General features: G+C 47.9%; 1 protein-coding gene across 7 annotated transcripts in view; it reads left to right on the forward strand.

The window, feature by feature from the left end:
• Positions 1-20,318, forward strand: part of znf385b (zinc finger protein 385B) — a 743,282-nt gene that overhangs the window by 14,779 nt on the left and 708,185 nt on the right. For 4 of the 7 annotated variants that reach the window (XM_038789273.1, XM_038789270.1, XM_038789272.1 and 1 more), the window contains exon 2: positions 18,506-18,533. The exons of the other annotated variants lie outside the window; for them this stretch is intronic. Coding sequence is in view for 1 of the 4 variants with exons in the window: in XM_038789270.1 (XP_038645198.1) it covers positions 18,506-18,533 (28 nt within the window). In the remaining 3 variants the exon portion in view is untranslated. The remainder of the gene's footprint in view (positions 1-18,505; positions 18,534-20,318) is intronic. 7 annotated transcript variants of the gene reach the window in all.

Genomic DNA, 20,318 nt, shown 5'->3' on the forward strand with positions numbered 1-20,318 from the left:
TTCCACCCTATCCCCGTAACCCAATAACCCCTCCTAACCTTTTTGGTCACTAAGGGCAATTTATCATGGCCAATCCACCTACCCTGCACATCTTTGGACTGTGGGAGGAAACCGGAGCACCCGGAGGAAACCCACGCAGACACGGGGAGAACGTGCAGACTCCGCACAGACAGTGACCCAGCGGGAAATTGAACCTGGGACCCTGGCGCTGTGAAGCCACAGTGCTAGCCACTTGTGCTACCATGAGGCAGCAGTCCTAACCACTGTGCCACCGTGCTGCCCCTGGTTCTTGATTAATAAGGGGATCAAGGGTTATGGGGAGAAAACAGGAGAATGGGGATGAGAAAAATAACAGCTGTGATTGAATGGTGGAGCAGACACGATGGGTCGCGCGGTCTAATTCTGCTCTTTTGGTTCATGCAATCACAGAAGGTGCAACATTGACATTTTGCCTCCTTCCCCTCACTGTCCAACGGCCCCAGACACACATTTCAGGTGAAGCAGAATTTCATTTACACCTCCTTCAATTTTGTCTACTGTATTTTCTTCTCCGAATATGGCCTCCTCAACATTGGGGAGACTAAATACAGACTGGTGATCATTTTGCAGAACACCTTTGCTCAGCCCTCAAGCATGACCCCAACCTTCCTGTCGCTTGCCATTTCAACTCACCATCTTGCTCTTATTGCCCACATGTCTGTCCTTTATCTGCTGTAATGCTCCAGTGAAGCCCAATGCAAGCTGGAGAAACAACACCGTATCTTCCGATTAGGCTCGTTACTGTCTTCTGGACCCAACATTGAGTTCAACAACCTTAGACTGTAAATTTTCTACTCCGCCATGACCTTTTCTTTGAATCCAATTTTTTTTTTGTCTCAACGCAATGCCTCCTCCCCCACTGGGCCATCTGTCAATCGTCTTAGTTTTGCTTTCACTGAGCATTGATCTTTGTTCTCCCAGTAACAGATTCCTTTATGCCACTATCAAAATCCTTTGTCGCCTTTAACACTTACCTTGTTTTGTGCCATAATCATCTTTGTGCAATCTCTCTATTAGCTTTCACCGATCACTGACCTTCTATTTTGCTCCATACCCTCTTAAACAATAAAAACCATCAAATTTCTCCATCTCTTTAGTTCTGAAGAGGAGTCATACAGACTTGAAACATTAATTCTGTTTCTCCCTCAGATGCTGCCAGACCTGAGTTTTTCCAGAATTTTCTATTTTTATTTCAGATTTCCCAGCATCCGCAGTATTTTGCTTTTATTTGACAATAAATAAGTTACTTTGCAGGACTTAAAAATATTAAAATGCAACGGAAGTATTGAAATAACAGATTCTACCAAGTGTAATCTTGTGGCGGGACGGTGATACAGTGGTTAGCACTGCTGCGTCACAGTGGCAGGGACCCGGGTTCAATTCCGGCCTTCTCCCCGTGTCTGCGTGGGTTTCCTCTGGGTTCTCCGATTTCCTTCCACAGTTCGAAGATGTGCAGCTGAGGTGGTTTGGCCAGATATGAAAAAATGAAATGAAAATCGCTTATTGTCACGAGTAGGCTTCAAATGAAGTTACTGTGAAAAGCCCCTAGTCGCCACATTCTGGCGCCTGTTCACGGAGGCTGGTACGGGAATTGAACCATGCTGCTGGCCTGCTTGGTCTGCTTTCAAAGCCAGTGATTTAGCCCTGTGCTAAACAGCCCCAAATTGATACAATTGCCCCTTAGTGTGCCAGTTAGGTGGGGTTATGAGGATAAGATCTGTGAGTTGGCCTGGGTAGGGTCCTCCTTCAGAGGTTGGTTCAGACTCAATTGGCCGAATGGCCTCCATCTGCACTGTAGGAATTTTAACTGCTTTCTGTCTCTGCTTTCCCAGCCCAGCATTAAATCTTTTGATTGACTTGGATTACTTCAGCATGGAGGGACCTGTGTCCTCTTTCAGATAAAGCTCCATCTGCTGTTCAAGGATAAAAGAACTCTTGGCACATTTCAGAGAAGAAAGGAACTTCTGGTGTCCAAGCGAATCTGTCAAGTAACGTCATTTAAAAGAAAATGGGTCATTTATCTCCTTGCTGTTTGCTGGATTTTCTTTACTACTTAATTTAGTTTCCAGAAGCTAGACTTGGAAATTTTCTATTCGACCTCTGTGAAATTCGCCTTCTTCCCTGTCTAATGGGGTAGAAAAAGTTTAGAATTGGGCAAGGAACCAAGAAATCAAAGATTTGGATACACATCTCACTAAATCTAGAAATGCAGAGTTGAAGGTCATCCGAAAAGCAAACCAAGCCCTGGAGTTCATTCCTACAGGGTGGCTTCTTTCAAAAGTAGAAAGGCTATGCTAAACCTGTAATGAATTTTCACTAGACCACACTTGTATTGTTGTGTGCAGCTTATTATAAAAAGGATACAGAAACACCGGAGAAGGTGTAAAAAAGATTCATAAGGATGATCGGAAATGGAGAGGATGCACTTACCAGGTAAGGCTGAATAGGCCTGACTTCCCGTGATGACAATGTGCTGAGCAGCCGCCCGCACGTGAGGTGGCTCTCCTCCCATGGACCCGAAAAATAGCCACTTTTCAACGATAACTCGCCAAAAAGATGCAGTAACTCATTCCCCAACCTTAGTAAGTCAGAGGAAGGAAGAAAGAGAGGGAGCACATGAGGAAAATTGCACGGAAAAAGCCAAACTAGAGGCAGAATGGAGACCAGGAGTGGAAAGGGCCAGGAACAACCATACTCGGACGAGCCAACCAGCGCACGGGGCAGTGGAGTGCAGGTTCGCTGGAGCAAAAGGAGCAAGGCGGACAGGAACAAAGCCCTCCTGCACTGACGGGGGTGGGGGGGGGGGGGGGGGGGGGGTGGAGAGCTGGAAGGCATCCTTCACAAGGCACTGAGGGAGCACCAACAGGAGATAAAGGCGGAGGTAAAAGCGAACATTGAGGCTGTGGTGAAGGCCGCGGTGGCCGTAACGCTGGCCCAAATACAGCTCACCCTGAGCAGAGAGGAGAAGAGGATGGAAGCCCAAGAGGCGACCACCAAGGACATGGAGAATGCCGTAACTGACCAGAGCGATCAGAATGTGGCGCTGGAGAAAGAGGTGGCGAGGTTGGTCGCGACGCAGGGCAGTTTGAAGGGTAAAGTAGAGGATCAGGAGAACCACTCAAGAAGCCAAAACCTGCGGATTGTGGGCCTACCAGAGGGGATTGAAGGCAGGGATTCCACGGTCTATGTGGCCGAGATGCTGGGCAACCTGGTGGAGACAGAAACTTTCCCCAACCTACCAGAAATAGTCAGGGCACACTAGTCGGTGCACCCAAAGTATGGTTAATCCCACAGGAGCAGGGGGACAGAAACCCCCCTCCAGGATAGTTACCTGGAACGTAAGGGGACTCAACGGCCCAGTGAAAAGATCCAGAGTCCTCACCCACCAAAGAAACATGAAAGCCGACATAATCTTCCTCCAAGAGACACACCTGAGAGAACAGACAGGTTCCCGACGGACGTCTACAAAAAATTTGCGAAAGAACTAGCCCCGCACCTGTGGGTGATGTTCACAGGCTCACTGGCAAGGGGCACACTGCCACCTACACTAGCACAGTCCTCAATCTCGCTGATACCTAAGAAAGGCAAGGCCCAAGGGAATGCGGGTCATGCAGACCCATCTCATTACTAAACGTAGACGCCAAAATGCTGGCCAAAATCCTAGCCAAAAGGCTGGAGAAATGCTTTCCAGAGGTGGTCGCAGAGCACCAGATGGGCTTTGTCAAAGATAGACAGCTAACATCGAACATCAGGCGCCTGCTGAACATGGTAATGACCCCTTCCGGGGAGAGAATGCCAGAGGTGATTGTCTCCTTGGACACAGAAAAGGTCTTGGACAGAGTTGAGTGATTGTACCTCATAGAGGTACTGGAGCAGTTCTGGCTCAGATCAGGGTTCTCCTCCTGGGTGAAGCTTCTGTACAACGCTCCCATGGCGAGCGTTCAGACAAACAACACCAGCTCCCAGTACTTCCAGCTGCATAGGGGCACCGGGCAGGGATGCCCACTGCCTGCATTGCTGTTCGCCCTAACGATTGAACCACTCGCGATTGCTCGCAGAACAGCAGAAAACTGGAGGGGGATCCAAAGGGGAGGCAGAGTCTCACTCTATGCAGATGGCCTGCTCCTCTACATCTCGGACCCACAAAGAAGCATGGAAGGAATCATCGTGCTCCTGAAGGAGTTTGGTGCCTTCTCGGGCTACAAACTCATTATGAGCAAAAGCGAGATCTTCCTGGTGAACCCGCAAGGGGTAGGGGCAGCGCTGAGGGGACTGCTGTTTAAACAAGCCCAACACAAATTCCGCTATCTGGGGATCCAAATCGCTTACAATTGGGCAGGGGTTCACAAGTGGAACCTGACAGAGGAAGTTAAAAAGTACCTGTAAAGATGGAACACACTCGCACTCTCCCTCTCGGGAAGAGTGCAGCCGATCAAAATGAACATGCTGCCTTGGTACCTATTCCTACTTCGATCCATCTGATCTATATCCCCAGGGCCTTTTTCAATTCATTGAACAAATTGCTCATGCCCTTTGTATGGGCGGGGCGGGGGTGGGGGGGTGAAGAATGCTAGGATCCCAAAGAAGGTCCCACAGAAAACAAAGTCCAGGGGAGGACTAGCCCTCCCAAACCTACAATACTACCACTGGGCAGCAACAGCAGAACGGGTAATGGGATGGATTAAGGAGCCAGAAGCCAAGTGGGTGGAGGAGACCTCCTGCAGGGGGACCTTGCTCCGGGTCCTCGCCACCCAAAAAACACCTGAGCAGCCCATTGGTAGTTGCCACCCTCCAAATCTGAAACTAATTACGGCAGCAATTCAGCCTGACTGAAATGTCCATCAAAGCCCCCATCTGCAACAACCATAGGTTTGTGCCATGGCTCACTGACGCCACCTTTAAAAGGTGGAGACAGAACTGGGGGTACACTGGCAGTCAGGGACCTATACACTGACGGAAGGGTCACAACACTGGACGAACTGACGAGCTGAACTGGACGAGCGTTTCCAGCTGGTTAGGGGCAACAAACTCTGATACCTGCAGCTTCCTACGGAAGGAGACAAGGACATACCCACGACCACCGCGACAGACACCACTAGAGGAATTACTGGACATTCTAGGTAGAAGAAACTGTAGCGACATGTACGAACGACTGGTGGAGCGAGCCGAGACTGTACTGGACGTGACGAGGAAGGAATAGGAGGAAGACCTGGGGCTCAAAATAGGATGGGGACTCTGGAACGAAGCACTACATAGGGTCAACTCGCAAGACTCAACCTAACGCAACTAAAGATGGTACATAGAGCCCACTTAACAAGAACCCGAATTAGTAGGTTCTTCCCGGAGGTGGAGGACATATGTGAACGGTGCCAAGGAGGCCCGGCCAACCACGCCCACATGTTCTGGTCTTACCCCAGACTTGCTGGGTACCGGACAGCCTTTTTCGAGGCAATGTCCAAAGTGGTGGTGATGAGGGTGGAGCTGTGCCTGAAAGTGTCGGTCTTCGGGGTATCAGACCAGCCAGACCTTTTCATGGGGAAAAGAGCATACGCCCTTGCCTTTACATCCCTGATCGCCTGCCGTAAAATCCTGCTCGGCTGGTGGTCAGCAGCGCCACCTAAAGCTGCAGACTGGCTGTCCGATATATCGGAATTTCTCTAGATGAAGAAAATCAAATTTGCCATTCGGGGGTTGGAAGATGGTTTCTTTAGAACATGGGAGCCATGCACCCGGTACCTGTTTGTGGCCAACGAACAAACAAATAAATAATCAAGTAGCCAAGAGCCAGGGAAAGCTGCCAAGGCATGAGAAAAGAGAAGGACTGGAGGGAGGACTCTGCTGAATATTTGAAGGTGACCCGGCTGAGGCGGGGGTGGGGGGGGGGGGGGGGGGGGGGGGGGAGACAGTGCAAGAGCGGGTAGCCAAAAAAGAAAGGGGAGCTGCAGAGAGGGGGGGGGGGGTGGTAGGAGAAAGGGGGGCAGGGAAGAGGGGAGAGGGTGGGCAGGTAAGAAGGAAGGAGAGGGGCAAAGAATAAGAGGGGAGCCAGAGGGGAGGGAACACAAACTGGAAGGAGCGCACGGGAAACGACAATGACCACAAAGAACACAGCAGGGCAACAGAGAGTAAGAAAGTAAAGGAGGAATGAACGACAGACGGCCGAAGCGGAGGCAAATACACAACAGCGGAAAACTGGCCGGGAGAAGCAAGCAAGCACCCACCCAGTTTTGTTTTGTTTTGTTTGTGCTGTATTTACTTACTTTTTTTTAAAAAACCTGAAAAGCTGCCCACCCCATCACCCCACCACAGACATGTATAATGTAATTGTTTCTCCGTTGCTTCCATGTATATACACTGCCCCAGTTTTTACATTCCCACCCCTTGGTTTTTTATTTACGTAGTGTTTTTGTTTTTATCTTTTTTTGGTTTCTCTTTTTGTACACCTGTCAATATATCATGTATACAAAACCCAATAAAAAACATTTAAAAAAAAAAGGCTGAAAGGCCTGGCCTGGACTCACTGCTCTGGAAAATGAAGACTTGAGGGATAACCTGACAGAATTATTTTAAATAACAGAAGTTTGATAGGGTAGATATGGGGGAACATTTTCCATTCGTGGGAACCTAAGCAAGAGGCCAACAACACAAAATGATTACCCATAACTCTAATAGAGAATTTATGAGACCAGTTCTTTACCAAAGAATGGTAGGAATGTGGAACTTGCTACCACAAGGCTGACTGAAGGGGATGGTATATATTCATTTGAAGGTGAAGATAGATATGTAAACAAGACAGAAAGAAAAATGAAGATATGCTAGCAGTGTTAGATAAAAAGAAAAGAGTAGAGATCTGCATGGAGCATAAATGCTGTGTTACGGAAAGGGGGGGGGGGTTAATTTAAACAGCCCTGATTTCTCCTCTCACCACCCATCCCAAAGGGGAATACGGAAAATAAATATTTACAGAGAAAATAGCACCGAGAAAATAATTGTTGTTTCACGTGGATTCCAGAGTCCAGAATCAAAGTTCAATTAAGTATTCCTTCACAGAGATCAGCGGGTTGAAAACTGGTGCCTATAATTCACCTTTCACACGAGAGGCACACAGATGAATCAGTCTTGAAAACGATGGTACAGAAACTGAGTAGATGGAGTCAGGTATTCAATCTGGGCAGAGCCCCTTTTCTGTTAGGCTGCTTGTAGATAGTAAAATGGGTTTGCAATACAGTGAGGCACTTTAGCTGATTCCACAAGCTGGTGGTTCACATCACATGATTCCCACCCCTCCACAGTTCCTTTGACAAAGGATGTATATCCCCTCTTTAGGTTTCTGAAGTGGTTAAATTAGAATTAGAATTAGAACAGTACAGCACAGAACAGGCCCTTCGGCCCTCAATGTTGTGCCGAACAATGATCACCCTACTTAAACCCACGTAACCCGTATACCCATAACCCAACAATCCCCCCATTAACCTTACACTACGGGCAATTTAGCATGGCCAATCCACCTAACCCGCACATGTTTGGACTGTGGGAGGAAACCGGAGCACCCGGAGGAAACCCACGCACACACGGGGAGGACGTGCAGACTCCACACAGACAGTGACCCAGCCAGGAATCGAACCTGGGACCCTGGAGCTGTGAAGCATTGATGCTAACCACCATGCTACCGTGAGGCCCCTCATGCTACCGTGAGGCCCCCCATGCTACCGTGAGGCCCCCCATGCTACCGTGAGGCCCCCCATGCTACCGTGAGCCCCCCCAGTACAGTACAGTGTAGTACAGTTACTGTACTACAATTCATACATTACAACAGTGACTGCATTTCAAAAGCATGTTCCAACCATTTGGACCTGAAAGGAATGGTGCTGTTTGCTTTGTCCTAACAGATGAATTGACTCAGGTTGACTAATCTGGGTGAGGAAATGCAGATGGCCTTTGTATGGTCCTCTTTGAATTTGGTTTGAGCAACCCACAATGTGTTGTTGGTGTCTCTTTAGAGATAGCGGGGCGTAGGTTTCTCCGAAACTGCCAGGTAGCTCGTTTTGTTCAGGGACCACAAACAGACATAGATTTAACCATTTTAAAAGATCTTTGTCCAGTTTTTAGCCATGATGATATCAATGTCAAATTTATGAAAATAAATACACGGGGTTGGTCTTAGTTGAGCTAATTGACCCATTTCTATGTTGTTGTTTTACTTTTCTGTGGAAGTTGCACGCTGGAGGACTTAGCTAAATTGACTGACCTGTGAATGCGAGGTGTATATCCTTAACTGTCTGGAAACTTCCCCAGAGTAACGTCAGCCGTGTTTGAAATTGTACCACATTTGTGAGAGATTTATAGGGTATATGCGATGTAATGGCTGACGCACAATTATCTCACTAGCGTGATCATCATCAAGATGTCTCACGTCTGTTGACTTTACTCTCTAAGTTGCATAACTTCACTGTACTTAGTATTCTACACTGATCAACTCATGGCAGGAATTTCAATTGTAAATGTTTTCATTCTACTCGACTTCATGTAAACTCTGAAATATAATGGAAAACGAGTTCATAGAATGTATATTGGTGATCTGTATTTTTGGATTATGTTAACTGATTGGCATTTTGGTGAGTTAGTTCTTTTCTTACTCATGCAGGGCCTCAGCCCATCATCAAGGATGTCGCTATTTTCAATGTATTCTTCCAGTCTTATTTTATTCAGAATGTTTCTCCATGCACCATTAAATCACAGCTTCCCTGCCCCTATATTTGAAGCAGTGTGTTTGGAATATGGGAGCAATGAAACATTTACTTTTAGGGCCCTGTCTCGCATGTTGCAAGTATTAAAGATGGGCAGTGGTCAGAATGCTAATTACCCTGCGGTGACCTACCCCTCATCCTTACAATTTTCCTTTGCATCTCATGAATGCTCATTTAAACAGCTGCCCCCGCCAGATTCCTATCAGGCCTCCAAACCTGTGTCACGCCAGCATGCAGTCTGAAACCCAACTGCTAAAGAGTGCCATGCACAAGGTGGCCCTAGATTCGCAAGCAACTTTGGGATGATTGCAATAAAGCCTACCTGCTGTAGTGCTACTCTGCTTCTGAAGTGCTGTAGACCACTATTCCAGAGCAAACTGGCTCCTGCCACTCATCACATGCCGAGTTGGTCTTCAGCACTGTGTGAGGTGAGACTGGGAGGTTGGGGTGCGAGATGAGACTGGGTGGTTTAGGTGTGAGGTAAGACTGGATGGGGTGAGGGTGTGAGGTAAGACTGGGTGGGGTTAGGGTGCGAGGTGAGACTGGGGGTGTTGGGGTGAGGAGTGAGACTAGGGGGGGGTTGGGGTGTGAGGTGTGCCTGAGGGGGTTGAGGTGAGAGGTGAGACTAGGGGGGGTTGGGGTGTTAGGTGAGACAGGGGGTTGGGGTGCGAGGTGAGACTGGGTGGTTGGCGTATGAGGTAAGACTGGGTGGGTTATGGTGCGAGGTGTGACTGGGGGGTTGGGGGGGCAAGGCGAGACTGTGGGGGGGGTTGTTGGGTTGCGAGGTGAGACTCGGAGAGGTTGGGGTGTGAGGTGAGACTAGGGGAGGTTGGGGTGCGAGGTGAGATAGGGGAGGTTGGGGTGCGAGGTGAGATTAGGGGAGGTTGGGGTGCGAGGTGAGACTGCGGGGGGTTGGGGTAAGAAGTGAGAAGAGGGGGGTGTTGGAGTGTGAGGTGTGACTGGGGGGTTGGGGGGGCAAGGCAAGACTGTGGGGGGGGTTGAGTTGCGAGGTGAGACTCGGAGAGGTTGGGGTGCGAGGTGAGACTGGGGAGGTTGGGGTGCGAGGTGAGACTAGGGGAGGTTGGGGTGCGAGGTGAGACTAGGGGAGGTTGGGGTGTGAGGTGAGACTGGAGGGGTTGGGGGGTGAGGTGACACTGGAGGAGTTGGGGTGTGGAAGAAGGCAAGGAGGGCAATGTGGAGTGAGAGCTGTTTGAGGAGGCTGGGGGAAAGGGCAAGCTGTAGAGGGCAATGTGAAATGAGGATTGTGCAAGGAAGGGAATGGGGAATGACAAACACTAGGGGACAATGTGAAAGGAGGGTTGTGCAAGGAATTCATGGAAGGGCGAGGGCTCACGATGGCAAGCAATGGGGTCAAGGAGGTGGATTGAAAGGATGTACAATGGAAGGCCGGGAAGACTGAGGGGGGGCAAACTGTATCCTGACAAACACGCAGAAAAACAAGGGGGTCTAAGGGCTGACACATGTGTTACTGGAAGTGAATGCACGTAGACTGCAGATTGTGGGTGAGGTCCTGTTAGTGTGGCACATTAGAGATGGTTCACACAAACATTGAACGGGTCAGGACTGCAGTGCATTGTGAAGGTGACTTTTGTACGTGTCCCCTTTGGAAATAGCTGGCGGAATTCTCTGTTCCTGAGATGATGTTGACACCGGGGCAAAATCCGTGCCCTTCTACAACAGCAAGGCTGGTGTTGCACCTGGACCGATTCAGAGACTGTTCAGGAGCTAGCACCGGCGCCACCTGGAACACAATCGATTCCAATGAGAAACGGTGTGGGATTTGCCAGGTGCACAATTGACAGTCAGGAGGCTGACAAGCTGCAGCCCCATTTACACACTTCACTCCCCCACACACACCATCCCAGCCAACAAGATAGCAGCAAGATGCGTGGCCCCACTATTTATGGACGGCGAGCTCGAGACACTCCCGGACGCCATGGAGGAGAGGCAGGCAACCCTGTGTCCCGGCCTGGGAAGGAGGCTGCCAGCTGCCGCTGTTTGCCGTGCCTGGGTGCAGTTGGCAGAGGCGGTCAGCGCCACCAGCAACAAAGTCCGGACCGGCCTGCAGTGCCGGAAGAAACTACACAACCCCCTCAGGGCTGCCAGGGTGAATAGGCAGCACTGTGCCCTTGGTTACAACACCCATCCCACGCATCCGTAAACCCACCCTTCCCCATGAGGGCAGTCAATCTCCTACCCTGCACCGCATGCCGCCACCCATTCCAGTGGCAATGGCCCCTGCATCCACCCTATCTCGTCCTGATAGAATTTTATAAGTCTTTTATGAGATCCTCCCTCATTTGTCTATACTACATCAAAACAATCCTAATTTAGTCAATCTCTCCTCGTACATCAGTCCCGCCATCCCCATAATCGGCCTGGTAATCCTTCGCTGCACACCCTCGAGACCAAGAACATCCTTCCTCAGAAAAGGAGACCAAAACTGCACACAATATTCTTGGTGTACAATTGCAGCAACTCATTCCTGCTCCTGTACTTGAAACCTCTCGCAATGAAAGCCAGCGTACCGTTTGCCTTCTTTCCGGTCTGCTGCACCTGCATGCTTACCTTCAGCGACTGGTACACAAGGACATCCAGGCCCCGCTGCACACTCCCCTCTCTGAATTTACAACCATTCGGGTAGTAATCTGTCTCCTTGTTTTTGCTTCCAAAGTGAATCACCTCACATTTATCCAAATTATACTACCGTCTCCCATCGCACCCCAACCCCCCCAGTCTCACCTTGCACCCCATCCTCCCCCAGTCTCACCTTGCACCCCAACACAGCCAGTCTCACCTCTGCCATTGATTTGCCCACTCACCCAACCTGTCCAGATCATGCTAAAGGATTTCTGCATCCTCGTCACAGTTCACCCTCCCACACAACTTGGTATCATCTGCAAACTTTGTGATGTTACATTTTGTTCCCTCGTCCAAATCATTAATATATATTGTGAATAACTGGGGTCCCAGCACCGACCCCTGTGGCACCCTACTAGTTCCTGCCTGCCAATTTGAAAAGGTCCTGTTATTTCTACTCTCTGTTTCCTTTCTGCCCACCAGTTTTCTATCCATCTCAATGATTCCCCAATCCTATACTCTTTAATCTTGCATGATAATCTCTTATGCGGGACCTTGTCAAGCACTTTCTGAAAGTCCAAATATACCAAATCGACTGGCTCCCTCTTGTCAACTCTATTAGTTACATCTTCAAAGAATTTCAATTGATTTGTCAAGCATGATTTCCCTTTCATAAATCCATGCTGACTCTGATCCTGCCATTGTTTTCTCAATGCTCCGCTACAAAGTCCTTGGTAATGGATTCAAGAATGTTCCCCATTACTGATGTTAGGCTTACTGGTCAATAATTCCCTGTTTTCTCTCTACCTCCCTTTTTGAATATTGGAGTGACATTAACTATCCTCCAATCTGCAGAAACTGCTCCAGAGTCTATAGAATCCTGGAAGATGACCAGTATGCATTCACTATTCCCAGAGCCACTTCCTTAACTACTCTGGGATGTAGATTATCAGGCCCTAGGGATTAATCAGACTATAATCCTATCAATTTCCCCAGCACCATTTCTCAGTATCTCCCTCAATTCTTCCCTCTCACTAAAACTTGCATTCTCCAACAATTCTGGTATCTGATTTGTGTCCTCTTTTGTGAAGACAGAACCAAGTGTGTATTCAATTGCTCAGCAATTTTTTTGTCCCCTATTACACATTCCCCCAGTTCTGTCTGTAGGGGACCTACATTCGTCTTGATCAAACTCTTTCTCTTCATGTACTTATATAAACTTTTGCAGTCAGTCTTTGTGTTCTCTGCAAGATTACTTGCATACTGTATTCCCCCCTTCTTAATCAATCTGTCGGTCCTTTTTTGCTGAATTCTAAACTGCTCCCAATCCTCAGACCTATTATTTCTTGGCCAATCTGTATGCTTCTTCCTTGGATCGGATACTATCTCTAATTTCCTTTGTGAGCCAAGGATTAGCCCTCTTGCCCATTTTGCTTTGATGCCAGACAGGAATAAACAGTTATTGCAGTTCCTCCATGTATTCCTTGAATGTTTGCCATTGCCTATCCACTGGCATCCCTTTAAGTAACTCTACCCAATCTATCAAGGCCAACTCACACCTCAAATCTTCATAGATTCATTTATTAAGATTCAGCACCCTAGTCTCTGAATCAACTACCTCACTCTCTATCTTGATAAAAAAATCTATTGTGTGATGGTCAGTCATTCCCAAAGAGTCTTGCACAGCTAGTTGGTAATGATTCCCTTCTCATTACACAATACCCAGTCTTAAGATGGCCTGCTCTCTATTGACCTTGGGATATTAAGTTGCCATGCCTAGTCACCCTGGAGCCATATGTCTGTAATCTCAATTATACTGCTCTCTAGTTGGTTTCTCTACATATTGGTCAAGAAAACCATCCCGTACACACTCGAGGAATTCCACCTCTATGCTACTGTTTGCCCAATCTATGTGCAGATTAAAATCACCTATGGTCACAGATATTCACTTACCACATGCATCTCTTCTTTTCTGTTTAATGCCAATCCCAACATCACCACTGCAGTTTGGGCATTTTTGCCCCTTGGTATTTGTCAACTCTACCCGTACAGACTCCACGTTGTCAGAGCTAATATCCTTTCTCACTATTGTGTTAATTTTCTCTTTAACCAGCAGTGCCACGCCACCACCTTTTCCTTTTTGCCTGTCCTTCCTCAATACTGAATACCTTGGGGCATTCAGTTGTCATGCCCGTTCACCCTGCAGCCATATGTCCGTAATCTCAATTATATCATACCAGTTTACATCTATCTGTGGGATTAGTTCATGCACTTTATTGCAAATGCTCTACGCATTTAGACACAAAGCCTTTAAGCTTATTTTTTTAACATTTTTTTGTCTTGCTCCCAATATTTTTCACTACAGCCCTGTCCCCCCCCCCCCCCCCCCCCCCCCCCCCCCTTCCAATCAATAAGGCCGCCCATAACTGCTGGGAGCTGGAAAAGACTGGGAGGTGACTGCTGGACCTGCAGCAGCAGAGCAGAGCGCACTGGACGTAGTCGGTGGGTCCGAGGAAAGAGCAATCGCCGGATGGAGATCGGCCGGCGGCGAGGAAGTCAGACAAGCTGAGTTGCGGTTTCCTGTGTCAGATGTGTCAACCCACAAAACCACGCTCGCACCTCCCCCGGGCCTACAGTGTAATCATATGCCCTGCAGGGGTGGTGAGGCGACTCTGTCTGGTGTTCCCCGCCCCCATGTGCCAAGCAATGATGACGACACTGACACAGAGGGGAAAATATGCTTGAGACTGGGAAACTCCGGAGCTCGAGTCTGAGTATGGCACAGATTTCCCATCACAGCTGTCTCCAACATCTTCTTCCTATCCCAGAGACACTTGCGTCAGTTGGGCACTTTAGTGAAGAGATTCCTGGACACTCTCTGGCGTGCACCACACAATTGCTCTGGTACATCAGGAGGAGGTAGGAACACCCGAGGGGGCAGACGGTTGGAGTGAGAGCCGACCCGAGGAACTATCTGCCGTCCAGACAGGTTTCGGGTTCCAGAACAGACGGTCCCATCTATCGTGGCGATGCAGTCGCAGAGTCGGGCACTACATGAGTAGTTGTTGGTGAGCATCCATCGGTGGAGGAGTGCAACTGCTTGCAGGAGCAGGAGGTGGCCCAGTCCCAGAGGGAGATGGGTGCAGTCACTGGCTGATATGGCACAGACCTAGAAGGTGGTAGCATAGACGCAGTGTAATGTGGTGCATTCCCAGTTGAAGATGGTCCACTTCCTGTGGTCCATGGCTGCGTGCATGCAGACCCTGGCTGAGACAAGAGTGGGACTCCAGGACAGGCAGCGCCAGCTGGTGGGGGAGCTTCAGATTTCTCCGCTGGAGTAGCCGGGGCCATTGGGTACCCCAAGAGAGGAGGTTGTTATCGGGCCCGTGCCGGTGACTCCCGCAGAGGAGATCCCAGAACACTGCAGCACCTGGGGCTCTTTTCTTTCCCCCCCCCCGCATCATGCCACCTGGGACACCTGAGCAGCAGCCGGGCCCAGTCGTCCCAGAGGACGCCGACCAAAGGGGACCCAAGTTGCAGGGTAAGAATCATAGAAGGCCACCTCCACTCCAGATGTACCATCTGGAGATCTATCTAAACGTAACATTAGGACCTGTAAGGTCAGACAATTAGACACTAGTTAAGTTGGCATGGCTGCAGCACACAGTTTACTGATGGGGCTAGGGCACAAATCTGTGTATATGTTTTCACATTAAACAGCTGTGCACAATGTTACAACTTGTCTCGGTACTCTGTCAGAACGGTGTGAGCTGTGGGCTGGTCTGGGTTGGCCGCAGAGGGGCGCATGTGGGAGGGGGAGGATGGGAATGTGCAGACGTTGGGGATGCGCTTGACTCAAGGACTGTACTTCAGCTAGCGCTCACTGCTCCGGTGTCCCACCCGCCACCCCAGGGGATTCTATAGGACTGTGTGATAGAATGGCCAGCTTGCATGCAGGAATTGACAGGTGAACAGTGAAAAGTGCTGCCGTGGGCAGGAATCAGACGTTGTCAAATGAAGCGGAGCACCAGAGCTCATTGCACAGCAGGAAATCACCCTCCACCCCATGGACCAGTCCCACTGTTACTGCCAACACAGGGCCCACACCCCATAACGTGGCAGGTATGAATCATAATAATCTTTCTTACTGTCGCAAGTAGGCTTACATTAACACTGCAATGAGGTTACTGTGAAAATCCCCTCGTCGCCTCACTCCGGCGCCTGTTCGGGTACACTGAGGGAGAATTTAGAATGTCCAGTTCTCCTGACTAGCACGTCTTTCGGGACTTGTGGGAGGAAACCGGAGCACCCGATGGAAACCCACACAGACACGGGGAGAACTTGCAGACTTCACATGACAGTGACCCAAGCGGGAATCGAACCTGGGACCCTGGTGCTGTGAAGCAACAGTGCTATCCACTGTGCTACTGTGCCACCCATGGAGGGGGTTGCAGGTGGGAGGGGGTGTGGGGTGCCGGTGGCCGGGGAGTGGAGGTGAGATGGGTTGCAGTGTCTGCACCCATAGAGAGACACCCCCATGCATCTCCAAGATGGTGAACCTGGAGACGATCAGAGCTCTCCTCAGCCATTGCTATCCCTTGAGGAGTAGTGATTGAGAACTCGCCCATCATACACCCTGAGTAATGATTTATTGAATTCCCCCGACGACACACACGGGTATGGTACTAAGTGGCACCGAGGATGACATCAGGTGAATGTTAATCTTGAAAGGGGATGCTGTCAGGAAGCCTGAACCATAGATTTAGAGAATTGCAAAGATCCCAAGCAAAATCCTTTAATCTGACCATCACATTCACACAGCCAGAATGGTTTACAAAAAGTGCAATTTATTCAATGATAGAGCACCCATGAGCCTGTGGTGACTTCAAACCTTTATAACATTTGTAATCTCACCATCCTGCCTTGCTGCAGCCTGATACCCGCAGCAGGGGCAGAGGTAGCCTGCTGACTGCTACGTCCTGATGCCTGTGATGACCATGCGGACGTCCTTTGGTGGTCTGAGCCCTGGTGGGGAACTCTGGCCACGCTGACTGGCACCTCACATATAATAATAATAATCGTTATTGTCACAAGTAGGCTTACATTAGCGGCACAATAAAGTTACTTTGATAACCACTTAGTGGCCACATTCCGGGCCCTGTTCGGGTACACTGAGGAAGAATTCAGAGCGTCCAAATTACCCCCCGTGGCTGGAACCAGTTCTAACTTGCCCTGGCTGTCAACAGATTACTGGAGAAACAGAATCCAATCTTAAATCTTGTCCATATGGCTCTTGGCCTACTGTATGACGCATTTACACATTAAGCTGCTCTGTAACTTAAGTGATGTTTTCAAATTTGCACTTGAGAATAGAGGCGCAAAAGTATTTTTCATAATAAATACGAAGAGCATTGCAGTCACAATTATTGGGATTTCTAAAGTAAAAATGACACAACCCACTCTACCCTTGAAAGTATAATACTTTAACTGCACCCGTTCATTTTTTGGAATAATTAATAACTTCTGCTTTTATCCACAATTACTTCATCAAATTCACACGCTTATTTGAGGAGCCAGTCTGTTGCTAGTACAAGTTGCATATAATTGTATATAATGTCGTACAATCGATTCTCTGAATATCCCGGTCTGCAATATGAAATCCTAAGTGAACTGTGCCTGGTACAATGTTAATGGAGTTCTGTGCAATTGATATGTGGTGATATATTTGCTGAAAGATTGTCACATTTCGACAGTTGAATCCAAGGAAGTGAATTACCAGGAGGCCTGGTCTGTCTGATGTAAGCAATGTTATCATTCAGCTGATAAATATAATTTTAGTTTTGTTTTTTCAACATCACAGGATTGAAAGTGAGACCATCCACTTGTGTTGAAGCTCAGTGCTTTTTATAAGTTATTGTGTTTGGTATCAAAATGTTTGTGATCAAAATATCTGATGAGCAATCCATTGATACTTGTTAATAAGTATCACTGAAAGCAAAGACTTGGGAGGTGAACCACTCAATTTGAGGTGCTGCTTAACTGATATTCTTGGAATATAATGATGGTTGTTATTAAAATAGATAAGAATTTCATGCATTTTTGTTCTATTTATAACAGTGAGAGGCCTGAGCCCAGCAGGTGATAATGAGCTTCCCTGCTAGGTACAGTTCTGGCAGGTTATTATCAAGTCTAATGTCTTGAAATTGTGATTATCATGTGTCTGACTAAGAAATTGAATAAATCTTTCACATGAGTAAAGTGACGTGTACTATGTTCATTTGAACTGTTGCGGTGCAGGAATTACTTGGGAGTTAAGGAGTGATGGTTTTCTTTTACTAATTTGTTAGGCACCAAATCTCGCAGGATATCTCCCTGATTGGAAATACAGCACAGAAATAGGCCTTTCAGGCCAAACACTCCATGCTAGCATTTGTGTTTTGCTCGAACCTTTTCCTATCTTTTCGCATTGAAATCTGCCATAGCAATCTTCTATTCCCCTTCTCCTTAAAATGCCTGTCCAGCTTCCCCTTCAATGCATGCACACTATGGGCGGCATGGTAGCACAGTGGTTAGTACAATTGCTTCACAGCTCCAGAATCTCAGGTTTGATTCGCGGCTTGGGTCACTGTCTGTGCGGAGTTTGCATGTTCTCCCCATGTCTGCATGGGATTCCTCCGGGTGCTCTTCTTTCCTCCCACAGCTCAAAGATGTGCAGGTTAGGTGTATTGGCCATGATAAATTGCCCCTTAGTGTCCACAAGATTAGGTCAGGTTATAGGGATAGGGTGGAGGCATGGGCTTAAGTAGGGTGCTCTTTCCAAAGGCTGGTGCAGACTCGCTGGGCTATCTGGCCTCCTTCTGCACTGCAAATTCTATGATTCTATGATTCACTCCTGTGGTTGAGTTCCTTCTCAAACGTGTTTAACTTAATTTTATTTTTAAAAAGTCACTGGTTTTATAACTTGGAACAATTTTTTAAAAGTACCAACTTGTGATTAGAATTTTTAATGTATTGTGTGTTAATTTGAACTTGTAACGAATGTTTCTATTGAAGCTGGTGACTTATCGTTCAATACAGGCATTGTTAGCTTTTTAATATCTTCCCCAAATTTTATTTTTCAGTTTGAGCCTGGACACCAGAATCCATTAGGTGAGTTAACTTGGGTAGATGTTAGGGGGTGGGGAGGCCACAGCTGCACTAGATGCTTTTCTCTCATGGACTTTACTGCTCAATGAATCGATGTAACCAGCTGTTTTTTACGTTCTTCCTTTTACCAAATCATAAATCGTGAAGGCAAATTGCGCAATCCTTGTGTTTTAATTCTCATTGGACTGTAAAATTCCTTGCTTTGCATAGAGTTCTTCACTCGTTGAGATTATCTGTGTTTAAAAAAAAATAAGATTAATAGAGTCCCCCACTTTATTATTTGATAATACTGCCTGTTGGGTGAATTTGCTTTGTGGATTGCTTGTCAAAGAGGACATTAATAAGGCACGCGGTGTCCACAGCGAGTTGTAGTAAAGACATTTATTTAACAACAATATTATCTACACAAGGCCCGGTTACACCTCACTGGGTTCTTTCTCTTGTGTGATTGGCTCCACACAGACCGACCTTTTATACCAGTGCTGGGAAGCTACCCGCCCATAACGGGGAGCTTGCAGTCCCAATGAGCATGGGGACAACAAATCATCCCCAGCTGGATACGTCCCATGCAGGTTAGAACAGGTCGATGCATTGTTCCAGATTTTTCCCGACATCCAAATTATATTAAGACATGGTCAACCAGTTCAGAAGTTTAAATTGATACTTGGCAATTATTTCCTTCCATTACTTGGTCAGTTGGCTTTAGTGGTCTGTTTGCAGTAGTAAATCAGAGAAGGAAAGTGTGTGAATTCACATTGTTGAACTCGTCAAATAGAATGGCTCTGAAGAAAACTATAAGTGAAAATTAACATCATGTTATGATCCCAGCTGATGTTATTATTGGGCAAATCTGATCTCAGAATGGATCCTGGCTTGATGAGTCAAAATTTAAAAACATTTTTTATGGAGGGGATTTACTGAAAAGATTCACAGGAGTCTGCAGCTGACTTTTTAACAAAATGATAAATATTTATGAAACGAGAAACAACGGGTGCAATTCCCCGGCCTCGTTGCACTCTCGCACAAGCGAAATGAGGCCGGTGAATAGCGGGAGAGGCCAAAAACGAGAAACGAGCCAGGCGTCAAACAGATTGGCCTGCTCCTGTAGGGGAATCGTGATCTCGCCGTAGTGTGGTGAGAAACCAATTATCACCACTTTAAGCCCTATTTCCATACAACTAACGGGAGTTACCCCATGTCCAATGGCCTCCTGTCATTCAGCAGCAGGTGGTCGCACTGGTGCCGATCAGTACTCCTTTTTAAAACGTGAACCTGGCAGAAGGACTTCTGTGTGGAGCTGAGGAGGTGAATAGTCATCTTTGCTCACAGTCAAAGAGCTCGGGGGGCATTGGGCTTGCCACTCGAGTGCTTGGCGGGGGGGTGGGGGACCCTCGGCAGGGGGGCATGATGACCAGTAGAGAGCTGAATCACAGTGCTACTCAATCTATGCCACAGTCTGACCCTTGCCTCTCTGTTGAGTGCTCTCTCACATCCATTACCTGAATGTGGTATGTCTAGGGAGGAGGGGATGCCTGGAGAGATGGGCCAAGGGTTCGGAGGTCAGCCTATATTGCAGAAGAAAATGACAGAGGCGTCATGCCGGTTGTGCACAAGGGTGTTTATTGTGTAATACAATTCCCTATTCTACTGATGGAGCCACCCCCTCACCCCCACCCTCTTCCCCACCCTCTTCCTCACCTGCCCTGGTGCCCTCAATGATCCTCGATGTGCTTTGCCTTCCTAGCTCTACCACTACGTCTTGGTGTGTCCCTAGCATGCACATTATGG

The sequence above is a fragment of the Scyliorhinus canicula genome, chromosome 2, assembly GCF_902713615.1.
Source record: "Scyliorhinus canicula chromosome 2, sScyCan1.1, whole genome shotgun sequence".
Classification (NCBI taxonomy): domain Eukaryota; kingdom Metazoa; phylum Chordata; class Chondrichthyes; order Carcharhiniformes; family Scyliorhinidae; genus Scyliorhinus; species Scyliorhinus canicula.